The sequence below is a fragment of the Caloenas nicobarica genome, chromosome Z, assembly GCF_036013445.1.
Source record: "Caloenas nicobarica isolate bCalNic1 chromosome Z, bCalNic1.hap1, whole genome shotgun sequence".
Taxonomy (NCBI): Eukaryota; Metazoa; Chordata; class Aves; order Columbiformes; family Columbidae; genus Caloenas; species Caloenas nicobarica.
Window position 1 is genome coordinate 107,054,910 of NC_088284.1, and position 23,866 is coordinate 107,078,775.

A 23,866-nucleotide genomic window follows, 5' to 3' on the forward strand; every position below is an offset into this window, starting at 1 on the left:
AAAGGTTTAACTCGTGTTTATTTATACATAAAGCAGGTAGCTGTACTTTGGGAGAGAGTTAAAAAAAGGCAGCGAGACATTTGAGATGGTGAGTTCTTCCAAATAAAAACATGAAGAAAAACAAAGAAAAGGGATCAGACAGCAGATTTCAGCGGAAAACAGAGGGCAGGGGTGTCCTTCCCTCCTGCAAGGCAGTAAGTGTCACCAGCGTGAGGACAGGGACTTGGCAATGGCTTTGCCACATATTGCAAATACGAGGGAAGCCGAAAAGGCAGGTCAGGAGAGACTTCATCACCATGTGAATTGGCTTACAAGCAACCAGTGTAGTCCAGGATTAACTTCTGCTTGCTAACACAAAAAGTAATTAGCTAACTAGGGAGATTTGCTTTTAGTGATGGGAAGTAGAACTGGTTTTATGGCACCAGCTCGACTGGTGACAGCACCCAGGTCCACCAAAGCCTGCGGAGAGCATCCACTGGGTCCTGATGCAGCACAACCCCATGAAATGGCATTTCCCAGTACATAGTAACTTACTAACAGTATAAACACACTTGGAAAAGTAAGGCTTGAGCCCTCCCTCCCTCTTTACCGGTGGGTTTAAGAATAAAAACCTGCCCTATGCATGATTTGAGGTGATGCTGGACAGACCCTATGGGTGCTGTGTGGCAGGGGAGGCCCTGGCACCGGCCAACTCCAGCAACTGAATCTGGATTTACGCGGGGGTATTTTGGGCATCTGAAAGTTGAGCACGAGGGAAAAACGCAGAGCAGCGGTTTGCACAAAAGGCGTCTGCCGGCAGAGTCACTCCTGAAACCCTGGGATAACGCTAACGCGCCCAGGGATGGGAATCTGTTGTGATCTCCTCGTGCCGTGCCCGGATAACCTGACCCGCCGTGCCCGAGCACCACGTGTGCGGATGCACGGTGCGTGTCAACGGGCTGCGCTTCCCTGTTAGCTCAAACTTAATTAGGGAAAATAGGAGCCATATGGTAATTCTGAATAGAGGCAAAACAATGTGTGTCTGGGTCTGGTATACTCATTTTCTTAGAGCATTAATTTTTAATTCTCGCACCAAACCCACATAAGCAAACATAAATAGGATTTTATACTTTACATAATCCATCCAGCTTGTGTTTGTTGTTACATATACTGAATAATCACTGCCTGCCACTACGTACAGGAGAGCTAATAATAAATATTAGGGGACAAACTTACAAGTTAAATGAGATACAGTTAAGTAGTCAATTAAAAGGACAACCATAATCTAAGGTTACAAAAGAGTAAGTATTGTTTTGCTAATGTGCTTTTCTCCTTCGTTTTGGTTCCTCACCTGCCAAATCTATACGGGAGGAGCATATAGGAGGGCTTGGTGTCACCTGTGGCAGTGTGCACAGATTAGGGGGGTGTAAGCAGGCTTAACGAGGAGAATTAGACACGGGGAATGTATGCAGATAACTGACAGGGTTCATCGCCCTGTACACAAGGAAACCCACGGTGTTGGCGCTGGGAGCAGCGCTGTTTGCAAGCAGGAGTTGTTTGCTCCCCGTTCCCCATCCCGATGTCTTCTCCTGGCCCGCTCACGCCGAGAGGGACGGGCTCTGCTCAGCGTGGGCCCGCAGGAGCGCTGCGATGTCCCCGTGGGCCCCGCGCTGGGCCAGCGACAGGGCCGAGTTACCCTCCTGCGGGGAGGGAGGAGGCAAAGACGTTACCACCCGAAACCCTGCACCCCCGGCCACCCCCGTAATGAATCACAGAATCATAGAACCGTTTGGGTTGGAAGGACCTCCCCAGCTCCCCCAGCGCCCCCCCTGCCATGAGCAGGGACATCTGCACCAGCTCAGGTTGCTCAGAGCCCCGTCCAGCCTGGCCTGGGATGTCTCCAGGGATGGTTCAGCCACCACCTCTCTGGGAACCTGGGCCAGGCTCTCACCACCCTCGGGGCAACAATTTCTTCCTCATGTCCGGCCTGATTCTCCCTCCTTTAGTTTAAAACCATCACCCCTTGTCCTACCACAACAGGCCCTGCTCAAAAGTCTGTCCCCATCTTTCTTACGGGCCCCTTTTAGGTACAGAAAGGCCACAACAAGGTCTCCCTGGAGCTTCTCTTCTCCAGCTGAACCCCCAGCTCTCCCAGCCTGTCCTCCCAGCAGAGCTGGTCCAGCCTCGGGTCGTTTCTGGGGCTCCTCTGGCCGCTCTCCAGCAGCTCCATGTGTGTCCTGTGCTGAGGACCCAGAGCTGGACACAGGACTCCCGGTGGGGTCTCAGAGCCCAGCTCCATCCACAACCACCTCCACATCTCAGCCCCACCACCACTGAGGGAGGCTGTTTGCATCCCGCTCGCTGGCGAGGAGTTTTCCTCCTCTCTCCAGCTTTGCACCCGCCTATTTACCCCCAAATCCTCCTTCCCTGCAGTTCATCCCTCATTTAAAACAAGCCACTGTCCTGCAAACCTCCACATGGTGTTTTGGGGCTTAATCTCAACTGCACAAAACACATCCTGGCCAAGCCTTCCCTTCTTCCTAGTGCCATAACGGACATCTTAGACAGAACTGTACTTTAATCAGAAAATAGTTGCATAACTATAAAGGCAGGCACATGGCCCGTCATCACGAGCCTGTGCAGGGGGAGATTTCCCCTGCTCCCAGCCTGGTCCCGTGCGTCCCCTTGGAGAGGTGTCTGTTCTCACGGGAGAGATAATTGCTGCTAATTTCTTGGAGCCAAAGCTCTGCTGATTCCGTATGTCCAGGCTTTCATCTTTTTTTTTTTAGGTTTACACCTTTTTTTAGGTTTCCCCTGCTCCCACCTGGGCTACGGCTGGGATGCAGGATGCTGCCAGGGCCACCCCATCCAACAAGCACCAAAACCAGAGGTACTCTCCTAAAAGCGGTCCAAAATTGTACTTCTTCACTTAAAAAGCACCACTCAGGGATTGCAGCCCGTAAAGCATGTCCCTGCTTGAGCTTTCCATGCCTGGTGGACGTGAGGTTGCGTACGGGGCCGAGCGCGGTGCCGGCGTCTCACCTTGTCCGTCAGCGCGACCTGGCAGCCCGGCTGGGCCAGGAGGAGCCGGACGATGTCGGCGTTGCCCTGTCGACAGGCCACCATCAGGGCCGTCGTCCCCTCCTCGTCCTGCAGGTTGACGTCGGCCTGGCAGGAGAGGAGGGCTCGCACCATGTCGTCCCGCTCGTGGCTGACACCCAGCATCAGGGCGGTCTGGCCCCCCTGCAACCACACACAGAAAGGCTGAACGCCTCGTGCCCACCGGCCTCCTATAGTCCTGCTCATCCAGACTGTTTAATAATAATAATAATAATAACGCAGATATATAATAAGATTGCTTCTTATTATTGCATAGTACATATATCATAATAATTCATATTATTATTGTATATTATTTCATACTACTGTGTATTATTATTAACTAACACTTGGGCTCTTCGGCAGGTATTGCAGGAGATCTGTGCTCCCTTGCACCACGGCCACGTGGAGGGTTTTTGCAGCAGCACAGCCAAACTGCCCAGCTCCCAGCTGTCCGTGGAGGTGGGTCCCCTTAACCCTCCTGGGCAGTTTAACTTAAGTCTAGACTAATTTTTCCAGCTGTTTGGAAGCAGAGCTGGATGAGGGCACTACCACCTCTGAGACTGAGATGTGTGACTGATGAGACAACTGCTCACCAGCAAACCTGGGGATCCCATACCCCAGGGTCCACCCTGCACAGCTCCTGGCATCACTTCTGATTTTTTAGCTCTGAAAAATTGTTTTGCAAAATTTTCAGCCTTTCTTTAGCCTCTTCATTTATCCAGCTCTCACGTCCCTTCACAGGGAGCTGGTGGGTAGCCACACTGCAATTTATCCGAGGTTGCTTTTGTAACTTTTGGGAAACAGCAACTCCAACCCGGTGTCTGCTACCGAGGCTCAGCCTGGCGCTACACATGCAGCATAAGGAACTCGAATTATATGCCCAACCCAAGACCCCTGTGGGGACATGATGCCGACGGAGCTTATTCCGTTTTGCCCAGCCGCAGCCTGACCTGGCATCGCACAGCAACAGCCACAAACAGGAGGCCACGAGCTCGGCAGGAGTCGCTTTGCAGATGTCTTTGCCCGGGGCGCGATCCCACGTGTGGCCACGCTGGGTTTCCAAAGGAACAGCAGAACCGTGGGGACTCACCTGGGCAGCTCGCAGGTTGACGTCCCCCTCCTTCAGCAGCTTCATCACCACCTCCATGTCCTCGGCCGTCTCGGCGGCCGCCAGCGGGGTGAGCATCACCGCCGTGTAGCCGGCGCGGTTCTGCAGGTCCAGGCTGCAGACGCCTGGCAGGGATGCACGGGGAGGATTCAGCCCCACCGTGAATCCGACAAGAGAGAGATGAGCAAACAGGAAGCAAAGAGGCAATTATAAAAACCTCAGCATCTTATGTTCCCAGAAAGAGGAGCTGCGATAATTACACAGGGTTAAGAATTATCGGTGTTAAGTATCAAGCCTCGTGAGCACAGCATTAAAGGATACTTGGTGCTACTCGTTGCTACAGCTAATTACAATTACAATTAACTTTGAAGACCACAACCAAAAAGAAAAAAAAAAGGCAGGGGATAATTAATGCCTTGGGCACATGCTGGTTGTGGAGCTGTGGCTCGTTTTGCATCGACTCCTGCAGCAAGGGAGCAGCAGAAAGATGACTGTCACCCAACTAGCATAAATCTGTCCTGGCCCCGTTTCACTCGCTTTTCACCTCAAAGAGCCTGTTTCCAACCCCACCAGCAGGAATGAGCCACGTCTGACGGGCTGGGGCTCGGGTCCAGCCTTGCCCTGGGGACCCGGCCACCTCGGTTCCTCGGGGACTTGGGGGCAGGAGGGGACAAACCACCGCGGCAACAATGGGGCTATAGATGTGTATGATAATCTGCCATTTCGCTCACATTTACCAGATTGTCTGGCCCAGGAAAAAAGGTCAAAGTGCCTTTATTCTTGCTGCGCATGCGTGCATTTTTTCCCCATGCAAGCTCAGCTGAGATTTTTCTTTCTTTGCAACAGGAGCCACAAGCTCAACAGTTTAAAATGGAGTTTTTCTGCGGTGCTTGGGGGTTCATTACACTCTCAGGGGCCTGATCCTCCAGGTCCAAGCCATGGTGTGGCATTTGCTGCTACAAGAAGCTGAGGGAACCACCCCAGCCCACATGGACTGGGGCCCTGAGAAACACCCCTTGGCCACAGGGACCCCAATCCCTCTCCAAAATCAGACTGCAAAGCCCTCAAAATGTGTCAGGGCCCTGAGGGCACTAACGAGCCTTAATGGCCCTGAGGACCATCAGCTGGGACCCCTGCCCACACCCATGGGGCCAAGGCCAAGCTATGGGGGAAGGTGCTGGTCTTCAGACCAACCACATCTCCTGAGTGGATCTTGGCCCCATGCTTGTATCTTGGATGGACCAAGAGTGACATAAACTTCCACACCCGTTCCCAACAAAAGCCGTGGCTGTTCCTACCTGTGTCTAGCAGGAGCTTTGCGATCTGGAAGTTGGAGTGGGAGACGCTGTAGTGAAGAGCCGTGTTGCCGTTCCTGTCGGCCAGGTTCACCACCATCGCCAGGAGCTGGGGATGGACGGTCCCCAGCGCCTTCAGATACGCCGCCACCACCTCCGGGCTGGAAGTCTCGCGGCTGGACACCTGGAACCACTCCTGGCAGACGGTGCTCAGGACGTGCCGCTGCGAACACCAAGATCGCACCGTTACCCCTGGGGTAGTTGTCCTGCCCGGCTCCTCGCCCCGCACCTCTTTGTCCTGAGCTCTGGCATCACCCAGCCGGTATTTAGCTTGTGGGTTTGGGATTACTGCTATAACTTAAGGGGGAAAGGAATTTCCTGTGGTAACTTGAATGAGTAAGCAGAGAAAGCCTTTTTTTTTTTTTTTCCCCCTTTTCAGCTATTCTAAAACTGCCTCAGAGGTCTTTTTGTCCCCCCTTCCTCACAAGCTGTCCGCGGCGTGGTAGGGCACAGCCTGCAACGCGCTGTCAGGATTATCTTATCCGTGAAACGTAACAGCGGGCGAGAACCACGTCTGAAATGGGATTGAAAATTATCTGTACCAGATGTTTGTCGCTTGTGGTCCTGATTTCTGAGAGGTGCTCGCTGAGTAGCTGGCAGTCGGCAAGGAAATCTTCAGAGGGTTGGCATCTAAAGGGAAAATACTTTTGTAAATCCATCACGAGAAGGAGGAAGGAGGACATGCAGCTTAGGTCAGAATACATTCAGCACATATTCAAGCGTTTAACTTTACAGATACAAGTTGTCCTATTGACCTGATTTTAGGTGAGAAGTTAAGCGCTTAAATAAGTGTTTAAGTGCAGAGTCCCAGAACTGTATGGCCACTTCATCTGTTACAAGAATCCTTAAGCGGAAAAAATCCTGAAACTGCAAAGAACTTTACTGAGAAATTTTAAACGAGAGGGGAGAAATGAGCTAATTCTCACAAAAAATGACTCACTCTGTCTTTTCCACAGTCAAGCGTAGGGCCTGAATCAATCCCCACTAGATTCTGTACTAACTCAGAAAATATTTATATCTTTAAAGCCTTTTCCCACGGCTGCATAGCTCGGCAGCCGCCTTTCCACCGCGCAGCCGGAGCATCGATCCCGGCCCCACGGGAGTGACCGAACGCAGCATCACGTGCCCCGTGGCTGCAGAAACGTGATGGACAGCACATCACTGTCTGGTTTGCTGGTACCTGTCACCCTCGTGCTCGGCGCAAGGTGCTGCTTCTGCCGATGGCTCCTGCGGGCCGGCATCTTCACATCTCTCCAGCGAGGAGGTGCCAGACGAAGTCCCCTCGCTCTCACCTCCAGCTTTCACCTGCGTGGGCTCCAAACCATCGTCTCTTCTCTCCGTCTCGCTCTCCGCGTCCGATGGGCTGTCTTCGCAACTCGTGTCTTCGCTTGAAGTCGTTTCGTAGCTATTTGAGGACACCACACGTTATTCACTCCTTTCCCAGCCACAACCACGGGGCCTGATCAAGACCCGTCGAAGAAACCCACTGACTCCAACAGGCCTTGGATGAAGCCCAGAGCGATATGCAAGTCAAAAGTTTAGAGCCACAGCCAGATTTGGGGTTAGTCTCTCTTTTTCTTTCTTTTTTTTTGGCTTCTTAAGCCAACAGGAGCGTGATAGAAGCAGTTAATTAGCAGCAGGCAAGCTTACTTCAGGGACTACCCGGTTGGTTTGGAGGGGTGTCCATCACCCAAGCCCCAGCAAGGCCAAGGAAGGGCTGTGTGCCACCTCCCTGCCAGCACACGGATGGGGAGCTCTGAGAAACACGGACCCTGTGGCAAGGTGGGACAGGTGGCACGTTGGCAACCCTGAGGACCACTAGGCAGAAACTGTGTTTGAAGCTCCAGCGTGGACCTGAGTCCACCATTTGAGCAGCTCTGCTAGATAGACCTCTCTTCTGGGTGCCCGAAAGTATCAATAACAATAACATCTACCATGAAATGGAACATTTCACTCTGAGGGACCCCAAATTTTTTCTCAAACTAGTCGAGATTGATCTCCTCGCTACAAGTGGTACGCATTTCAGCGACTTTTGGTAGAAGCTCTACACAACGAGGGTAACACCTGATGAACCCAAGAGCATTAGCCATTGAGCTGGGACATCAGAGAAGCGTACGTTAGCAGAAACCAGCATCCAAACTTGCACACAGGTAGCTGTTTGGACAGCAAAAGGACATGAAATGTGTCCTGTCTTCTTCATGCCAGCACACGTGCTCCTTGGTAGAAGACGTGCCAGTGCTGCTCTTAGACACGCATCTACAGCACGTGTCGTTGCGTCTAGTTAGCTCAAAGGCCAAAGAGCATCAGATGTTGGATGCAGAGGGAACTGGGTGCTGGAGCGCAACCTGAAATAGGGATCTCCTTCACCACAAGGTCCTTTCTCAGTCCCTGAACCAACTTCTGTTGGCTGTCGCTGGAGCATGGAGGCAGGTTAGCGGCAGTGTGCCCATCCGGGTAATGCTGATCTCCTCCAAAACCCACCAAAGGTAGTGGGAACCTTCCCACAGACCCAGCTGGGTTTTGGATGAAGCCCTAAAAGATGGGTGTGCAGAAAGCGTCAGTCCCCAGGGTGTCCCTCGCTGCGCTGAAAACACCAGTGGCTTTTCTACAGGGTTACTTACAGGTTATCAGTGCTGGATTAAAGAAGGGAGAAAAGAGGCTCCAGTTCAAATGGCCTTTTAATCAAGAGGTTTGGAGGGGAAAAGAGGGGAAAAAAGAGAATGACTTCTTCAGCGATACAGAGGACATCACATGTGAAAAGGCAGTTTTATCTTCTGAACAGATGCTTACCCACCATTTACCCCAACAAACTGAAGATTCTTTTTGGTCCCATTGCCTCCTGCATGGAAACCATAACCTTTCTTTTTCATGATAGATTTAAGACTTGTGGTTGGAGAGATTTCTAGCAAAATACAAAATAATAGATTAATTAAGCAGGTGTGCCATAATTATCCATGATTATTCCCAGCCTCTAGCAACAAATCATAACTGTAAGCATCTTAATTCGCCTTAGGAGATGCTTTTTATGTCTTGTAAAACTGCTGATGCACCTGGCCACAATCTGAACCTGCCCTGCTGCCTTTAAGATATGTGTCTCAAACATCTCCAAGTGAGTTTTTCAATACTAATGTATTGAAAATCTATATAATACTACATAGGTGAGTCTTTCCATTGGACTTTTAATAGTTTCATTATGTATTGCTCATAAGAAATACGTCACTTATCTATTTGCAGCGTCCCCCCACCCGCCCCAAACAGTGAACAGGCAGCCTTCAGTTTGGGATTTCTATCTTCATATAAGCTAAAATTATTTTAGATGAATGGCTGTGAATGGGGACAAGTCTTTTCCCAGCCTAGTTGCTCAGCTTGAATTGGTTTTGGTTCTGGTGAACTGCATGCTGATTTACTCCAGATGGGCACGAGTCCCATGTCCTTACAAATTGAAATGTCCAATCCAATTAAGAAAAATGGTGGTTTGATGGAATAGCCACAAGTATGGCCATTTTTGGAAGCTGATCCTGCATATAACTGAACCACAGCTTTATCAGCTCCTACATTGTTTCGTTTGTTGTTGTTTTTTAAATTAAGATCACGAAGCTTATGATGCGCAGAGGTTTCCCTTTCTCATACATATTTAGGAGGGGCTATTTCTGATCTAACTGATACTAATGATATCACCGAGCTCCACTGCATCACCCCTGCTCAACACTTGAATAAAGAAGAGATTTGGCCCGGGTACATTGAAACCTCTGCCAAGATTATTTACCCAACTGTTGATAGTGTGCGTTCGAATTCTCCTTATCCGCGGGCCCTTGCGTAGAGTAGGCAGACAGCAACGAGTTTAAGGAATTAACTAATTGGTTCTGAATGGAGCTGAGCTTGGAGGCCGGCTGTTTGATAGCGCTGGCCAGCTCGGGGTAGCCGTGCTCCAAACACAGCCACTGCTCCTGCAAAAGCTCCTGGATTTTTTTTACATATTGGCTGATGGGGTCAACAGCAGAGACATCCTCGTGGTCAGGGGGACCTTCCTCTTCCAGCCCATCTCGAGGTTTATCTTCGCCAAAGCCTGCCTTGTTTCCTCCCACGCTTGAGCCCACTCTTGCTCCCCGACACCTTTCTGCAGTCACCGCGTGAGCAGCGAGACTCTGGGTATCGTAGCTATTCCTGTGATTTTGATTGTCATCGCTGAGGTGCTTATCGATCTTCAGCTGGGTGAAGCACGGTGCATGAAGGCCAGCCTCGATGTCAGCTTCACCAAAATGTCTGGGTCCCTCTCCGGTGACATCAGAACAAGCCTCTGCCAGTCCCTGATCTCTCCGAGCACCCACCTCCATCGCCTGCGTGTTCATGTTGTCTGCTCTGTGGACACTGCATCCTATGGATTTGGTGGAGAGTGGGATATTGACGTTGATGCCTTTATCATGGGCTTGCTTGGCCCCAGCGACCCGTGAGAGGTCGGTGTTGACCGCAGCATCGTGGCACCGCAAAACCCCGCTGCTCTGCCTGGACGGCGGCTTGGCCTCCTTGGTGTTTTCCCGGCACAGTTTCTCTTCCAGCTGAGCTTTAGAGCTGGCCAGGAGCTTAATGCTTTTCTCCTTCTCCTTAATCTCCTGATCCTGCTGTTCCAGCACTGCCCTGACCTGCTCAAGCTCTTCCTTCTTCTTGCTCAGCTGCTCCTCCAGAGCAGCAACCTGCAGCTTCAGTGCCGCAACGCCGCCGGGCTCTCCTGCATCGCCAGGCTGAGGACCACGGCTCTCCTTGTTCTCCCCAGCCTGGACGCTCCCTTCCTCGGCATTCTTCAGCACATTTGGAGCAATTTCATTTACACTTAACTCCCTTTCCCCAGGGTTTGTGTTCTCCTCTGCGAGCTGGAGGGCAGCCGGTGAGGTCGGTTCATCCCCAGCCAAGGCGGAGCGACCGCCGGCGTCGGTGGCATCGCCCTCCTCGCCTCCGCTCTCCATCACCACCTGCAGCTGCGGCGCCGCGGGATGCTGGCTCTGCCGCGGGGGCTGCATCTGCCCCAGCCCCGGGCTGCCCCCACCCCGCTGCTCCTTCTGCCCCGAGGAGACACCTTCCTCCACGCTCACCTCCCGCGGGAGGCTCAACGCGATGCCGTTGGAGCCGGGCGAATGCGGCGTGGGGTGAAACGTGCTTTCGGAGCCGCTCTGCTCGTGGCAGCGCTGGGGAGGTGGCCGGAGGGGCGAGGGGACGGGTGGGTCCCCCGGCGGGGGCGGCAGGGCAGCCGGCAGGCTGGAGGCTCGCAGGAGCTGCGGCCGCCCCCGGAGCTCGTCCCCCAGCTCCGCCTGCCGCCGCGTCTCCGCCAAAAGGGCTTTTCTCCGGTAATTTGGCTCATCGTGCAGCGGAAGGGGCAGCTCGTTGGGCAAGAGGGGCCGGGGGGTTTCCTCCGCCCCCAGGGATGCCTTCCGCTGGGGGAAGGAGCAGGTCGAGGTCCAGCTTTTGCTGGGAGCCGACGTGCAGCCACGGGAGCCGTTCTCGGGCAGGCTGAAGTTTCGGGGCAGGGTGCTGAATTTGGGCTGCTTGGCTTTCCGGTGGACGTGGATCCTCCTGATGGTGTTCCCTTTCTCGATGTCGTCCACGTACTTCAGGAAGTCCAGGTCCAAGTGGAAGCCGTACGGTGTCTCCACGGAGTAGGGGAGGCTGCGGGGCTGCTCCGTCTCCCCGTCGGGTTTGGGTGGCTGGCCGTTTGCTGAAATAACCCAAAAAAAACCCAAGAGATGGATTGAATTTTGAAGACAACAACAAAAAAAAAATTAACAAAAAATACGTTTAGAGCAGGGGAAAAATGTTACTGCTTTTTTTCCATCTTGCGGGGCTACAGTCCGTCATTGCGGAGGATCGTGGTGAAGCTGCGCAGAGACACAGCAACACGCACAAAGGTCTGATCCAGTGTTCCGGAGGTGAATCAGGTAATTGTGGCACAGAGGAAGCCAAAAATTTGCTGAAATCATTACTCTAATTGGCAATTAAGCAAACAGCAGGTTTTGCAGGCAGAGCTACATGTTTGTGTAAGTATAAAGAGCTGCCCGACATACAATATATCCAGCTCAAAACCAGAAGGTGGAACCAATCTGTGACAATTACATTTTTCAGGGCTTTTTGTTTAACTTTTCAGTGCCGTACAAAGTGCCATGCATGCCAAGCAGGAAAATCATTGCATTGTTTCATCTGCAAACACCAGGTCACAAATGATGCCTTGAAAATGATGAATCCAGCGCCGGGCAGAGGCCGGACCCGGACAGCGTCAGCTGGGGATGCTTTACGCAGCTGCATCCATGCGAAGCACCTGCCTCCCAAGGTGACCAAGCATGGCTTTTAATTGAGGAAAATCGCTGCAAAAAAGTGCATGGCGGCGTTTGCCCACCCAGCCGTCGCAGGCACGTGGCACAGCTCCAGCAGCGCAGCCGAGGGTCCTGGTTTAATACAACTTAATACGGTCAGACCCAGACTGCAAAAATTCACAGCCCCCAAATTCCAAATTTCAGGTAATACAGCACAAAAGCCAAGCCTGGCCGGCGGGAGCCGAGGAGATCTGTCCTGTCTGCAAAGGACAGAGGACGGGAGGACAAATACGTGCTGAACTGAGAGCCGTGGCCATGGTTTTGCTGTGGTTTAGGAACACTGCATAATACATGAATGATGCATTTTGCATCTCCCGTCCTTAATGCCTATCTATAGAAAACAGGTTATTTACAGTATTTCTGCTAAGGAAATTACTTCAGGGCTCGGCTGAGGGTTTTTTTCAAGAAACAAATGAGCAAACAAATATCCCGAAGCCTCCATACCATCTGCCTTCTCCATGGTGTGCTCTATTCGCTGTCAGTTAAACATCCTCTGACAAGCGAGGGCAGAAGAGTCGCTTCACCCTTGAAAAAAAAAGAAACAGATACTTCTAATTAAAAAAAAAAAAGCTCAATAATCTGAACTTAATCTCTCCTTAAAGCCTTACATCTCTTCACAGGCCACCCCCACCTTTTCTTTCCTATATTCTGCAGCCTGACCACATCTGCTAAGCACTTTCAAGCTGCTTAAATCAATAGCTCCTTTTCCAGTGGCAACAACTTGTGCTTCGCAGACACATCCCAGGTAGCTGGTGCTTATAAAACATCCCCTGCACTACAGATGGCTTTGACTGCAGAAGAGAAAGGAGAGATGCTTAGGTTAATTTCTACTGGGCTTGATGGATGGATGGCACAGGGACTCTTCATCAGCTCCTGCAAGCTGGATATATCCAACATTATATCATCTCTGAAAACAGCAAGGGGTATAAGCTACATGCAGAAATGTCTGCCTTGTCATTAAAAAAAACCAAACCAAAACAACCATAACAACTAAAGATTCAAAATTTATGTTAAGTCTTCATCAAATGAAACCCATTATTCAGAGCATGTCCATATTCCTGTTATGAAGAACCTTCACCAAATTGCACTAAAATACAGACAAATTGCTTTCATATCAGGGAAGATCTTCAGGTGGAGACCTACCACAACCTACATTGTGAACTTCACATCCAGCCCGGCCCGTATTGCCCTCCAGCTCTTTCCCATCATGTGGAGTCACCATCCCTGGAGGGGTTTAAAAGGCGTTTAGGTGAGGTTCTTAGGGACATGGGTTAGTGCCAGAGTTAGGTTATGGTTGGACTCGGTGATCCTGAGGGTCTCTTCGAACTGAAATGATTCTGTGATTCTATGTGGACATGGGAGAGACCCTCCTGGAGCGTGAGAGGAGACTAAGGCTGGGAACAACCAAGAAAAGTCCTGGGTGAAGCTTCTCCCCTCTGTGCCCTTCGGACAGACACGGGGAGGAGGCAGGGAAGGGAGAAGGAGGTTGGGGCAGCTGCACATCGCTGGGGAAGGCTTCCTGAGCCACAGCGGAAGAGCCACATCGCTCAGAGTGAGGAGGTTTTGTCTTCTAATTCCTGCTACAAGAGAAAACGTGGGGCTTTCTTGGAAGGCAGGTTGCTTGTTTAGGATTTTCCTTCAAGTATTTAATGTGGTTCCTGGCCAGAGATGGTCCCGCAGCAGCTTATCTGGCAAGATAACTGGATACGCCGTACAGATTAGGATAAATAGAGGTGCTGCTCTCATTCTCCTCTAGAACCACTGACATGACATAGTTTAACTACAACAAAGACCAACAGGAAAATGAAGCCAAATCCTGCAGTATTGTTACCATAAGACAGACACTTTGAAAGATCAAAACCTTTTAAAGAAACTCTTCGTTTCGTTATTCAGGTAGACAAGTTTATGGTCAATGTATAGCCCTGATGGAAAGTTGGGAGGGTCCCAACCCCAAGAAGAACATCAAAACTCTCAAAAGCATCGCCGGGGTTGGTACCTCCTCGATGCTTGTGCAGCTGGATGGACACACTGACACCTGCCCAGCTCAGAGCCATTGCCGCTCAAAAACCAGCTTCTGAAACACCTCGAGCAGTGGCCCCGATGTGATCTCCAGTCAACTGCACTTCTTCGATAAAGGGCAATTTCTTCTGTCTCCTCCAGCCAGTGAACAGCACGTGCCAAACCTCTTTCTCAAATGTTGTCTGTTGGGGTTCTTTTTTGGTTTTTGTTCTGGTTTGGTTTTTATTTTTCCAATTACAGCTGATCATGGAGCACTTACGGATCTCAGGTACGGTCTGACCAGCTACGCTTCACTCTTCTAGGTTACTTAGACGGGTGGGAGCAGCAGCCAGTAAATAGGATGCTTTTTAATAGCTAGGTAATTACATCTGATCAGTTCATTTATAAGCTGGCTGGGTCCCAACTCTGCAGCCCAAATTGACACTACGACTTTTCTCTTTTGACCAATCTACTCCAAAATTGCCTCATAAAAGGATGCTGAACGTATCCTACCAGCTTGCTGATGTTCTCCCGTCCCCCCCCAGGCACCTCAGGCATGGGGCCGATAGCTTTGAGCCAAAACCGGGGCTCCTCGGGCCCCGCAGGTGCTCTCTGATGCCTGTCTCTGATAAAAATGAGATTAAAAAATATTAAGTAATCTGCTGGAAGAAGCGTACCTGTACGCACAGGGTCCGGCCCACTTTTTGGGGCAGGGCAGCGCTTTTGGGAGGGTCTGCACCCTGCTAATACCTGTTACGCTGACCCTCAGCTTTGGTATTGGTTGAGTTTTCCCCTATTGCATAAAATTGAAGATTACTTATTTTCCTCTGCAGGCAGGTGACATCGCCACACGCACAGCATTGCTGATTTTCACCTTCACTGAAATCACAGTGCTTTTCTCAGGGCAGGAATAAATATGTACAGAAGTGGAAATCAAGAAGGCAAATGTATGAGAAAGCAATAGCACAAAGTCATTTTATTCCCTGGGGCAGCCCATTTGCAAGGACAATGTGCTGTCTTTTTAACTAGCCCTGTCTCAAACACTGGCTCTTTACAGTTACATTTAACCCCTTCTTTTACTCCGTCCCACTTGCTGGGAAATGTCAGCGCCCGCCCGCTCCCCCATCCAGCCCAGCATGCAGAACCCTGAGCAGCATTGCACCCCACAAGATTTAAACAACAAATTAACTTAACCGCAAAGACCAATATATACGAATTTCATTCTCCGAGAGCATCTTGCTAGTAATTTTAAATTGCAACAGTTAACTCAGTGCCTATAAATAAGAAGATCATTCACCCCTGCTGAGCAGCACATTAGCACAGTCTCATTAGCTATAATACAACATTTTTTTTGAGCTCTGCCTGTCATGTTCTCCTGCACTGCAGCAATGGCTTTAGCACTTCGTGGCCAAAGGAAAAACCATTGTTAGAAAAGCATCTTGTTGTGTTACCGTCTCATGCTCCCACCTACAAACGCAACTTGCCTCCCTCCGGGGCATCTTTCCGAGGCAGCGAAGGGTTCGGAGCAGCAAACCTGCCTTTTCCAGCTGTTAAAAACTTGCTCAGCTGAGCAGTGACCTTGCTTGGAAAGCAAATACAAGTTTAAAAGCAGCCGCACAAAAGAGGGGTTAATTTTCTAATAAAGCAGCCCATCGATCTCATATGACCTTTCTGAGGACAGCCGAAGCCCGCTGCATAAAAACGCATTACTTCCCGCAGCATAGATAACTTTTCCATAAAACACCAAGCACCAAGCGCTGCTTGGGCTGCCACCGGGCTGCCTCCCTCATCAGGAAAGATTATTGAAAAGACAGTCAACTCTTAGCGGTACGGTTCTTAGAGTACCTGGTGCTGCAGGCTGCAGCCGGCGCTCCCCCTCCGCATGCTGCGCCTCCCCGGCCGAACGCATTAGTGATGCTGCTGAGCGCCTCTCCCGCGGAGACGCCGGCGGCTGCCGCCACTCGGGCAGCATCTTTAGCAGACGCCGCAGAAGGTCTCAACGTCTGTAATTAACCCTGCCGAAGCCCCGTTCCCATGCGCGGAGCACGAACATCTCCCCATCTCCCACAGCTCGTGTCGCTCCCATCCACCCGCTGTGTCCCCGGGAGATGCCGAACGGACCGGGGTGACAGCGGGAAGGCGGTTGTGCGGAGCCGCCGCACGGGCAGAGGACGCCTGACCCACCTTTTGCAGCACGGTTATTCATGCACACTCGCAGAGAGCCCGTCCCTGCGCTAGGGTTCTTGTCGAGCATCCTGGCTTGCTGCACGCTGGCAACGGGGCGGGGAAAAAAAACCCTCGGCCTCTGCACTGAACTTGCGATAACTTGGTGCTTGCAAAGGCAGGGGGGTTCAGACGCCGCCTGACACCCCGCAGCCAGGCTGCGAACCTCTCCCAGTGCTGGGAAAGAAAATCCTGAAAAGCAGCGGCATCCCATTGGGACCGGGGCTCTGATGGGGGTTTTCACCAGGGACTCACATCACAGAGCGGCACCAGCACCTTTCCCATCGCTTCACATGCCGTGTGACCAAAACATGTCAGCAGGAAGAACCACATTTCATGACTGTCTGCCTGCAGAACAGAGCCGCTGGTGCTCCCGCAGGCTCACTGCGCTCCTGCAGCTCCTAGACGTAATTTTAACAGATTAAGTTTGAAGAAAAGCAGAAAAGTTTTGCCTTTGCAGGAAGCAAAACAGCCTGGATGGGTAGAGAAACAGCAGCGGCTTGTCCTCGCAGAGTGCTCGCCAAGGCACGGAACAGTTAACTTCTTACCCGAGGAATGAAAAATAAACCCCCCATTTCAGCAGCTGGTTAAACGCTGCCTTTCCCATCGCATTCCGCCTTTCCCACACGGCTCCAGCGTCCCACACCACGCAGGGCCCTGACTCCATGTCGACAGCTTTCTGCTTTCACAGGCAATTACTGTGCTCAGGGTTGAAAACAAACTTAACAGCACGTTGGCTTATTTTCTGTCAAATTCTTCTTGTTTAGTCACGCTTGCGCATCTTTTCTGTGCGTATTCTGGGGCTTGTGTTCTCTAGACAAAGCAGCACGATGGAAAAATACACATATTTCTATATGGCACTGATTTTAAAGTAAGCCTAAAACAATTGTTTCATTTACCCACTGGAAAGATGCAGCAGGAAGGTTTTATTTGTAGCATTTCCTTATTGCAATTATACACATAAGACCTGCAGTTGTTCCCAGGTGTAATCCCCACGGGCCTGATGAAGGTCTTGGAGGCTGAGTTGCCCTAAATAGGCTTTTAATCAGGAACTAGGGATGGAGTCTAAACACGCAAATTGATTAATTATGGATTGGTGCTTGATGGAGCTGTGAGTGGCTTCTGATTGCTTTGCCCAATGGGGCCGGCACAGGGTAGGAAATTGAGGACGGGTTTCACCTGGGCACAGCCCGAGATCCTCCCACAAGGTCACGGCCTTAAATTGCTGCTTTTTTATGTCACGCACTACAGTTTTTTGGGGGTGTTTTGCCCCACAGACCTGCACAGCCCCATGGATGGAGCTCACCCTTGGTACCCAAAGGGTTACACCCAAACCTGCTCTGTCCAGGCGGTCTGCTGGATTGCACAACCACCAGCCCAGCTATTATTGCAAGTGGACATACCAGGAATAAATATAGCCTCTCAGGGAATATTTGTTATACCGATTCTTCAATTCCGTTTTCGCTGCAAAGGAAGAAAAATAAGCTGCTTCCAGTCTGCTGGGGACATCCACATGGGTGGGATCTCCCTCGTGCGGCGGTGGGCTGCGATCGGCTGGCACAGGCATGGGAAGGTTTCCCTCCAGGAGGAAAAAAGAAGCTTGAAAACTTTGTGGGAGTAAATAGATAACTAAATAAAAGCAGTTTAAAGTCCCAGTTGGCATTGCAAGAAGTTGTCATGAGGTTTTTTTTTTTTTTCCCAGAGTGAGAGCAAACAGGGCTTCTGCTTCAGAGATCTGCTCATGGCAGGGGGGTTGGACTCGATGACCTTTAGAGGCCCTTTCCAACCCAAACTATTCTATGATTTTTACGATTCTATGATCTGCACCCTGGGAGCCCACCAGTCGCTTTCCTGGGTGCATTTGGCATTGCGCAGCCGCCGTGGTCCAGCGCCCCACGGCATCCCTCGGAAACAGCGGCTGGGACCGGAGCCGGTGTGGACACACGTTGGGCTGGTCCGAGAGGCAGAAGACAGCGGAGCAGATCCAAAATTAAAATGCGGAGACCAGACGGTGCCTGAGCCGCAGGAACCCCACCGCTATCGCCCATCAGCACCCAGGAAGGTGAGCTGGATCCATCCCCTCGGCAGGCTGCCCTCTGCACCTCTGGTACCCGACAGCGCGTGCCGAAGTGGAGCAGGAATAGATTTGGGGATGCAAAACCTGTTGTTGTGTGGGAAGAGCGGAGGTGGTAGAGGCAGCAGGTGAAAAGGTATGATGAGAAAAGGGATGTAAATCTTTGCACACCTCTGAAAGCGAAATGCTACGTAGTCCAGGTGCCTGTTTAAAATTCACCCTCTATCCCAGGGCTTCACCACGTGGCTTACGGTGATGGGGAGCCTACGGCACCAGCATTTTATCGTGCTCCAGGCTGAATCTCCCACGTCTGCTGCCTGCCTGGGGCTTCTTGAGCAGAGGGCTGGGATCTGGAAGTGGTTTGCGTGCGTTCGAGAGGGACCAGCTCCCTCTGAAACCCATCAGCTCGTGGTTGCGCTGATGGAGAGGGTCGGGCTGGCCTCCCGCTGCCGTGCTCAGCCCTCTGCTGTCGCCCTTTCTGCAAAATTATTTACACGAAGCGGCGGAGGGGGCTGGAGACGGGGGCTGCTCGCATGGAAAACATCCCGGAGGCGTGAGGAGCCGCGCGGCTGGTGGAGAGAGCGGCGGGCTCGCGAGAAATCTGGATCATTAACCCAATACCACTTAATAAAGAAGACAATCACTTTCAGCGTAAGTTTGCAACCCTTACGGCAGTACTTAAGCAGCCATTTCAGGCATCTTTTTAAACAGCAGTAATAAAGTTGTGCAGATACTGATTTTATTAAAGCTGCTTATTGCTGTTTAATAAATGCTTTGAGCTTCCTGCCAGCATTTCCATTAGAGACGGACCTGGAGGTATCAGATATCCAAACTCTCTCCTTCTTTTATGGCTCACTGGGAGGGGAAAACGATCACATTCATCCCCTCCCCTGATAACCACTTTTTCAACTGACCTTCAGCTCATTCCAGCCACGGTCTTTCAAAAGCTTTGGTCAATTTTCGTTATTTTATCCCATGCCTTGAAAACCGTGGCGTTTTCCCTGAAGTCTCCTTTCCCAGAGCCAGACAAGCAGCAAAACCACTCGAAACCACGAATCAAAAGCCAGAAGGCAGACAAAAATCTGAAGCACTTCATTTCTAATGTTTACTCTTTTTGCCTCAATCCCACAAGTTGTGGGGGGAAACCAATGAAGCCCTCCTTTGGTTTCTGGTCTCGTCCAAGCTGCTGTTTTCCATCTCCTTGACCTTGGGACTGGTCAAGCTTTGCTGCCGTGATGCTGAATGACTTCCATGGGGTCAAAGAAGCTGGTAGCAACTTTAGGACAACAGGACTGTCCTTGGCTTGGCCAGGGCTTGGTGCATCCTTGGAGCTCCTGCGTTCATCCCACTCAAGAGCCAGCGCTTTGGCCTAAGCCGGGCTGGTAATGTTTCTATTTCCTTAGGAAAAACAAGATCCTTCGTGTGTTTTTGGAATCTGGGTGTGGAGGTGATCCATCAAACCAAGGTGCTCCTGCTTGCTAGGAAAGTTTCTTCCACCTTGCTCTTGCTCGGCTGCTTGGTGAGACATGAGATGGGAAGGAAGGGTCTTGTGCCATGTCCCACCACCTTGGTGCTGACCGAGAGATGAGGCACCGGAGTTTGTGGAACTGGAAAAACCCACCCCAACGCACAAACCGGGCTCCCTAAACCCACCAGCCACAGACATCTCCAAAAAGTGAGTTTGTGGTTGCGAAAGCTGACTGGTGATTCGGGGTCTCTCCTGTCTGACCCCGGTAAAGGTCTTGTCATCACACAGGTCCCCTCCTGTTGAAAGTGGGACTTTGAGGTGTTTTTAGAAAAGCTCTATTCTCTGCACGCCTATTTTTCTCCTCTGCCCTGAGCAGTCCCCCACAGAGATATGAGGCACCAGGTGAGGTTTTAATAGGATATTAGGAAAAATTTCTTCACGGAAAGGGTTGTCAAAGAGTGGAACAGGCTGCCCAGGGCAGTGGTGGAGTCGCCATCTCTGGAGGGGTTTAAAAGACATGTAGATGAGGTTCTCAGGGACATGGTTCAGTGCTAGAGTTAGGTTAGGGTTGGACTTGATGATCTTGAGGGTTCTTCCAACTAAAATGATTCTACGATTCTATACCGATTCCTGGCCTGAGCCAACAAGACTCTGACTGATCACACTCATAACATTTTTTAAAAACCTCTTCAAACAGGAATATTTCTTTTCCAGGCCACCTGAACCGCTCTCCACGCTGATCGGGACCACGGACGGGATGGACGTGCAGCCTTCCTCCTCTGACAGCGATTTCTGCGTGGATGCCGGGAGCCCTGCAGCCGCGTTTCCCACCCATTCACCCAGGTTATGGGGAAGCTTTAGGAAATGGGGGTTTTCCTCCAGTTTTTTACCAAGCTCAGGCCACTGGTGTGTTTTCAGCTTTCTCGCTTGTGCCACAACTCGTGTTCAACTCTGACGGACAGAGGAACTGGCTGCAATGGTGAATTTAAGATGGTCACATTTGGAAGACAGACGCCACCGCGTGCGGAGGGGTTTTTTCATGTTTCTGACTCCACCAAATTGTCCGTTGGGGCAGCATATTATCGTAATAATGACAATAACTGTTTTTTCACGCGCCGCTCGAACCCTGGGATGTGCAGGACTCGAGGCTTCCCGAGGCCCAGCGCCGGAAACGTGAATTCCACCGAGGTCTAAAACAAACAGGGCTGAAGAAGGAGCTCTCTGCAGCCGGTTCCTCCCACCGCTCTCCCCTGGCACCGGCAGCGTGCGAACGTCCACGGTTGGGGATTTCTGCCCCCAGCCACGGGCTCCTTCGCGCCTCCGAGCCGGGGTCGGGGCTTTATGGACCAAAATCTGCATCTTGCTGCTCTTGAGCAAGGCAGAGTCACATAACCCCTGTCATACAGGGGCACCAAATGGAAAATGCATATTAGCCATATTTATTTTTTTGTCTAACAAGCGGGGCCACGTTCATCCCTTGTGCTGCTCCCAAAGCTTCCTTGAAAAGCCCAGAGATTTGATGCATAACACTCAGTGATAAAAATGCGACTTTCAGAATATTTGGCGGCTGTTAAACCGCAGTGGGAGGGACCTGAATCGGCAACGAGCTTGTGAATGAGCTTGTATTCCGCCAACACCCGTCATCTCGCAGAATCTCAGAACTGCTCCCGGTGCAAAGGAAGTTTTGAGACCAAACCTCTCCTTCCCGGGATGCGCCCACGCCGAGGGACGCAGAGCCTGTTTGATGGGAAGCAGCGTCGCACCCCTGCCCGGCAGCAAATAAATATGGGGGGGTTATTTTGGTTAGCTGAGGATGAAGGGAGATTTTGTGACACCGAATTTGATGGCTCCTGTGGGAACGGGGCAGCCCCAGCACCGCACGACAGGGATGATTTGTGCCCCCGGGAGACAAAACCTTCTCCATAACCAAACTTTCCAGAAAGGAGGCGAACGTGGCCGTGGTTTTCCTGTTCTCAAGTGGTTTGGAAACTGCACCAGGAGACAGACAGCGCCCACACCAGCAACAGGCTCCCCTCCATCTTCCAGTTTCAGGATTATTTTAAGGAACCCATTAACTGATCCCTCCTCAACCACAGATTCCTGGGCCAGGTCGCTGTTCATCATGCTGCCTGTCGTTTTGGCAGATGTATTTATTTTTGAAATACTACAGTTGAAGTGATAAATAATCAGCCATAAACCTAGGGTTATGGGCTCCCTCCTCTCATTTACTGTTTTGGGAATCAGCTTTTTCCATTTAGTTCATTCCAAATAAACCACAAAACACTGGGAAGACTACAAAACGGGTATGAAGGTAAACGCTGATATTTTTTACAGTGCTGCCCTTCTCTCTGCCCTTTGCTGCAGTCACTAGCCGTACCTTGCACATGCCATGTTTTTGGGTGCTCACTGCCTTTGTTTGGGCCATGCAGCTAAAATATTTAATTTCTGGTTTATCCTCTGGACAAAGGAAACCCTCTCCCAGGGTGTCACATCCCGTAGCTGTGTGGAAAATAACATAACCCTGTATAGCACAGCCCTGCTTCCAGCTCTGGAAGGTGAACATCATACCCAGAGCACCCAGACCATGATTTCCTCCATCCTGAGCTTTCTTGGACTTGCATTTGAGATTATTCAACCCATTTTCTGCCATGACCAACCTTCTCATGGACCACCCAGCCTCTTCTCCAGAGATCTCAGGTGATGTTCCACCCCGGTGCGGCAGCTCCCCGTTCACACTCACTCTGATTTCTCCCGGAGCGGAGTCAGAGCCCGGCACATCTTTGCTTCAGATGTGAGAAATCACAAGCTGAACGCCGGGAGCTGACGAAAGTGCTTCCACGGGGCACGCCTGGTCCCGGCGGAGCTGGGCGGCTCAGAAAAGCCCTGGCAGTGGTCGCCGTCGAGGAAAGGCGATGCTGGGGAGGCACTGCCCGTCCCTCCGCTCGCTGCCAAAAACGCGCGGCTGGAGCAGCCCCTGTCTCGGCCCCCGAGGATGCAGAAATGTGGAGCTCAGCCCGGCCCCGCTCTGCAGCCGGACCAGACCTGCGGCCGAGCCCAGAGGGACGCGCAGCTCAGGGAAACGGAGCACGAACCTCGCTAGAGACAGAAATGAGTTACGGCGCCAAGAGTTTCTGTGTCTGGATGGCTGGAAAGCCGGCGAGGAGCCGGGGAGAGGCTGATGCAGGCGCCGGAGACTGTGCTCGGCCATGGAGGCTGGGCTGGGGCTTCTCTGAACCACATCTTCATGGCTGGGGAGGGTTTTATGGTTGGGCTTTGAGGCCAAATGCAACTCTGGGATCCTGATGACTTCCGCTGCATTGCCGGGGGCCTGGGGGCCCTTCCCAGCCCTCACAGGCTGATAGCCGGGGGTCCCGGCAGGGCTCGAAGCCTTCCTGCCCCCTCCCTGCTGCCAAAGCGCACTCTGAGCCTCCCTCCCGCGCCCAGCGGTGCGCTGGAAACGCTCCTGTCCCGGGTGACTCGGGGCTCTCGCTGCCCCCAGGCAGGCACTCGGGGCTCCAGGCGCCCTGAGCACCCCGAACACCCTCCGAAGCGCTGCCAGGGTTCCCCTGAGCACCCCGGGACCACACTCTGGAGCATCCCTGGGCACTTTTAAAGCCTCCCCTGAGCATCCTCCAGCACAACCCCGCAGCACCCTTTGAGGCACCCCCAGAGCATCCTCCAGCGCACCCCTGCAACACCCCCAAGCACTTCCGAAGCACCCCCGAGCATCCCCCTAACGCCCCCCAAGTACCCCCGGAGCTCCCCCCCAGCACTTCCCCGGCCCTCCCCTCCGGAGCGGCGGCGGGGGGCGGCGGTTCCCCGGCCCCCCCGAGCCGCTGGGATCCGCGGGCCGGCCCCAGCCCCGGCTGCCCCCGCCCGGCGCGGCCGTACCTGGGAGCGGCGGGCACAGCGCGGCGGAACCGGCGGCGCCGCGGGCTGCTGCGGGCGGTGCCCGGGGCCGGGGCGGGCCGGGGCGGGCCGGGGGCGGGCACGGAGCCTTCCCCGGGCAGCGGGGCCGGGCGGGGGCCGGGGCAGCCGCGCCGGGCTGCGGGAGGGTCAGCGGGAGCCAAAAGGAGCGGCTGCCGTGGGAGGCCAGAAAGTCACTTTTTTACTTAGTGTTTTTTGTTTTGTTTTTTTTTTTTTTTTGTGTGTGTGTGTCTTATGACCGCGGTTTTGTGCCAGGTCCTGTTTCATGCTTTA

General features: G+C 52.1%; 1 protein-coding gene across 2 annotated transcripts; it reads right to left on the reverse strand.

Annotated features, from left to right (window-relative positions):
- Nucleotides 1-23,621, reverse strand: KANK4 (KN motif and ankyrin repeat domains 4). Of its 2 annotated transcripts, none has more exons than XM_065655973.1 (10): nt 23,558-23,621; nt 12,348-12,428; nt 9,311-11,251; nt 8,335-8,446; nt 6,725-6,949; nt 6,087-6,174; nt 5,488-5,707; nt 4,172-4,314; nt 3,022-3,222; nt 1-1,679 (listed from the first exon to the last, which is right to left on the reverse strand). In XM_065655973.1, the coding sequence occupies exons 2-10, from the start codon at nt 12,361-12,363 to the stop codon at nt 1,578-1,580; spliced, it is 3,048 nt and encodes a 1,015-aa protein (XP_065512045.1). In that variant the 5' UTR covers nt 12,364-12,428; nt 23,558-23,621; the 3' UTR covers nt 1-1,577. The 2 variants fall into 2 exon arrangements, with proteins under 2 accessions (XP_065512045.1, XP_065512047.1); XM_065655975.1 differs by lacking the exon at nt 23,558-23,621 and adding an exon at nt 16,086-16,106.
- Between the last annotated feature and the right edge of the window lie 245 nt (nt 23,622-23,866).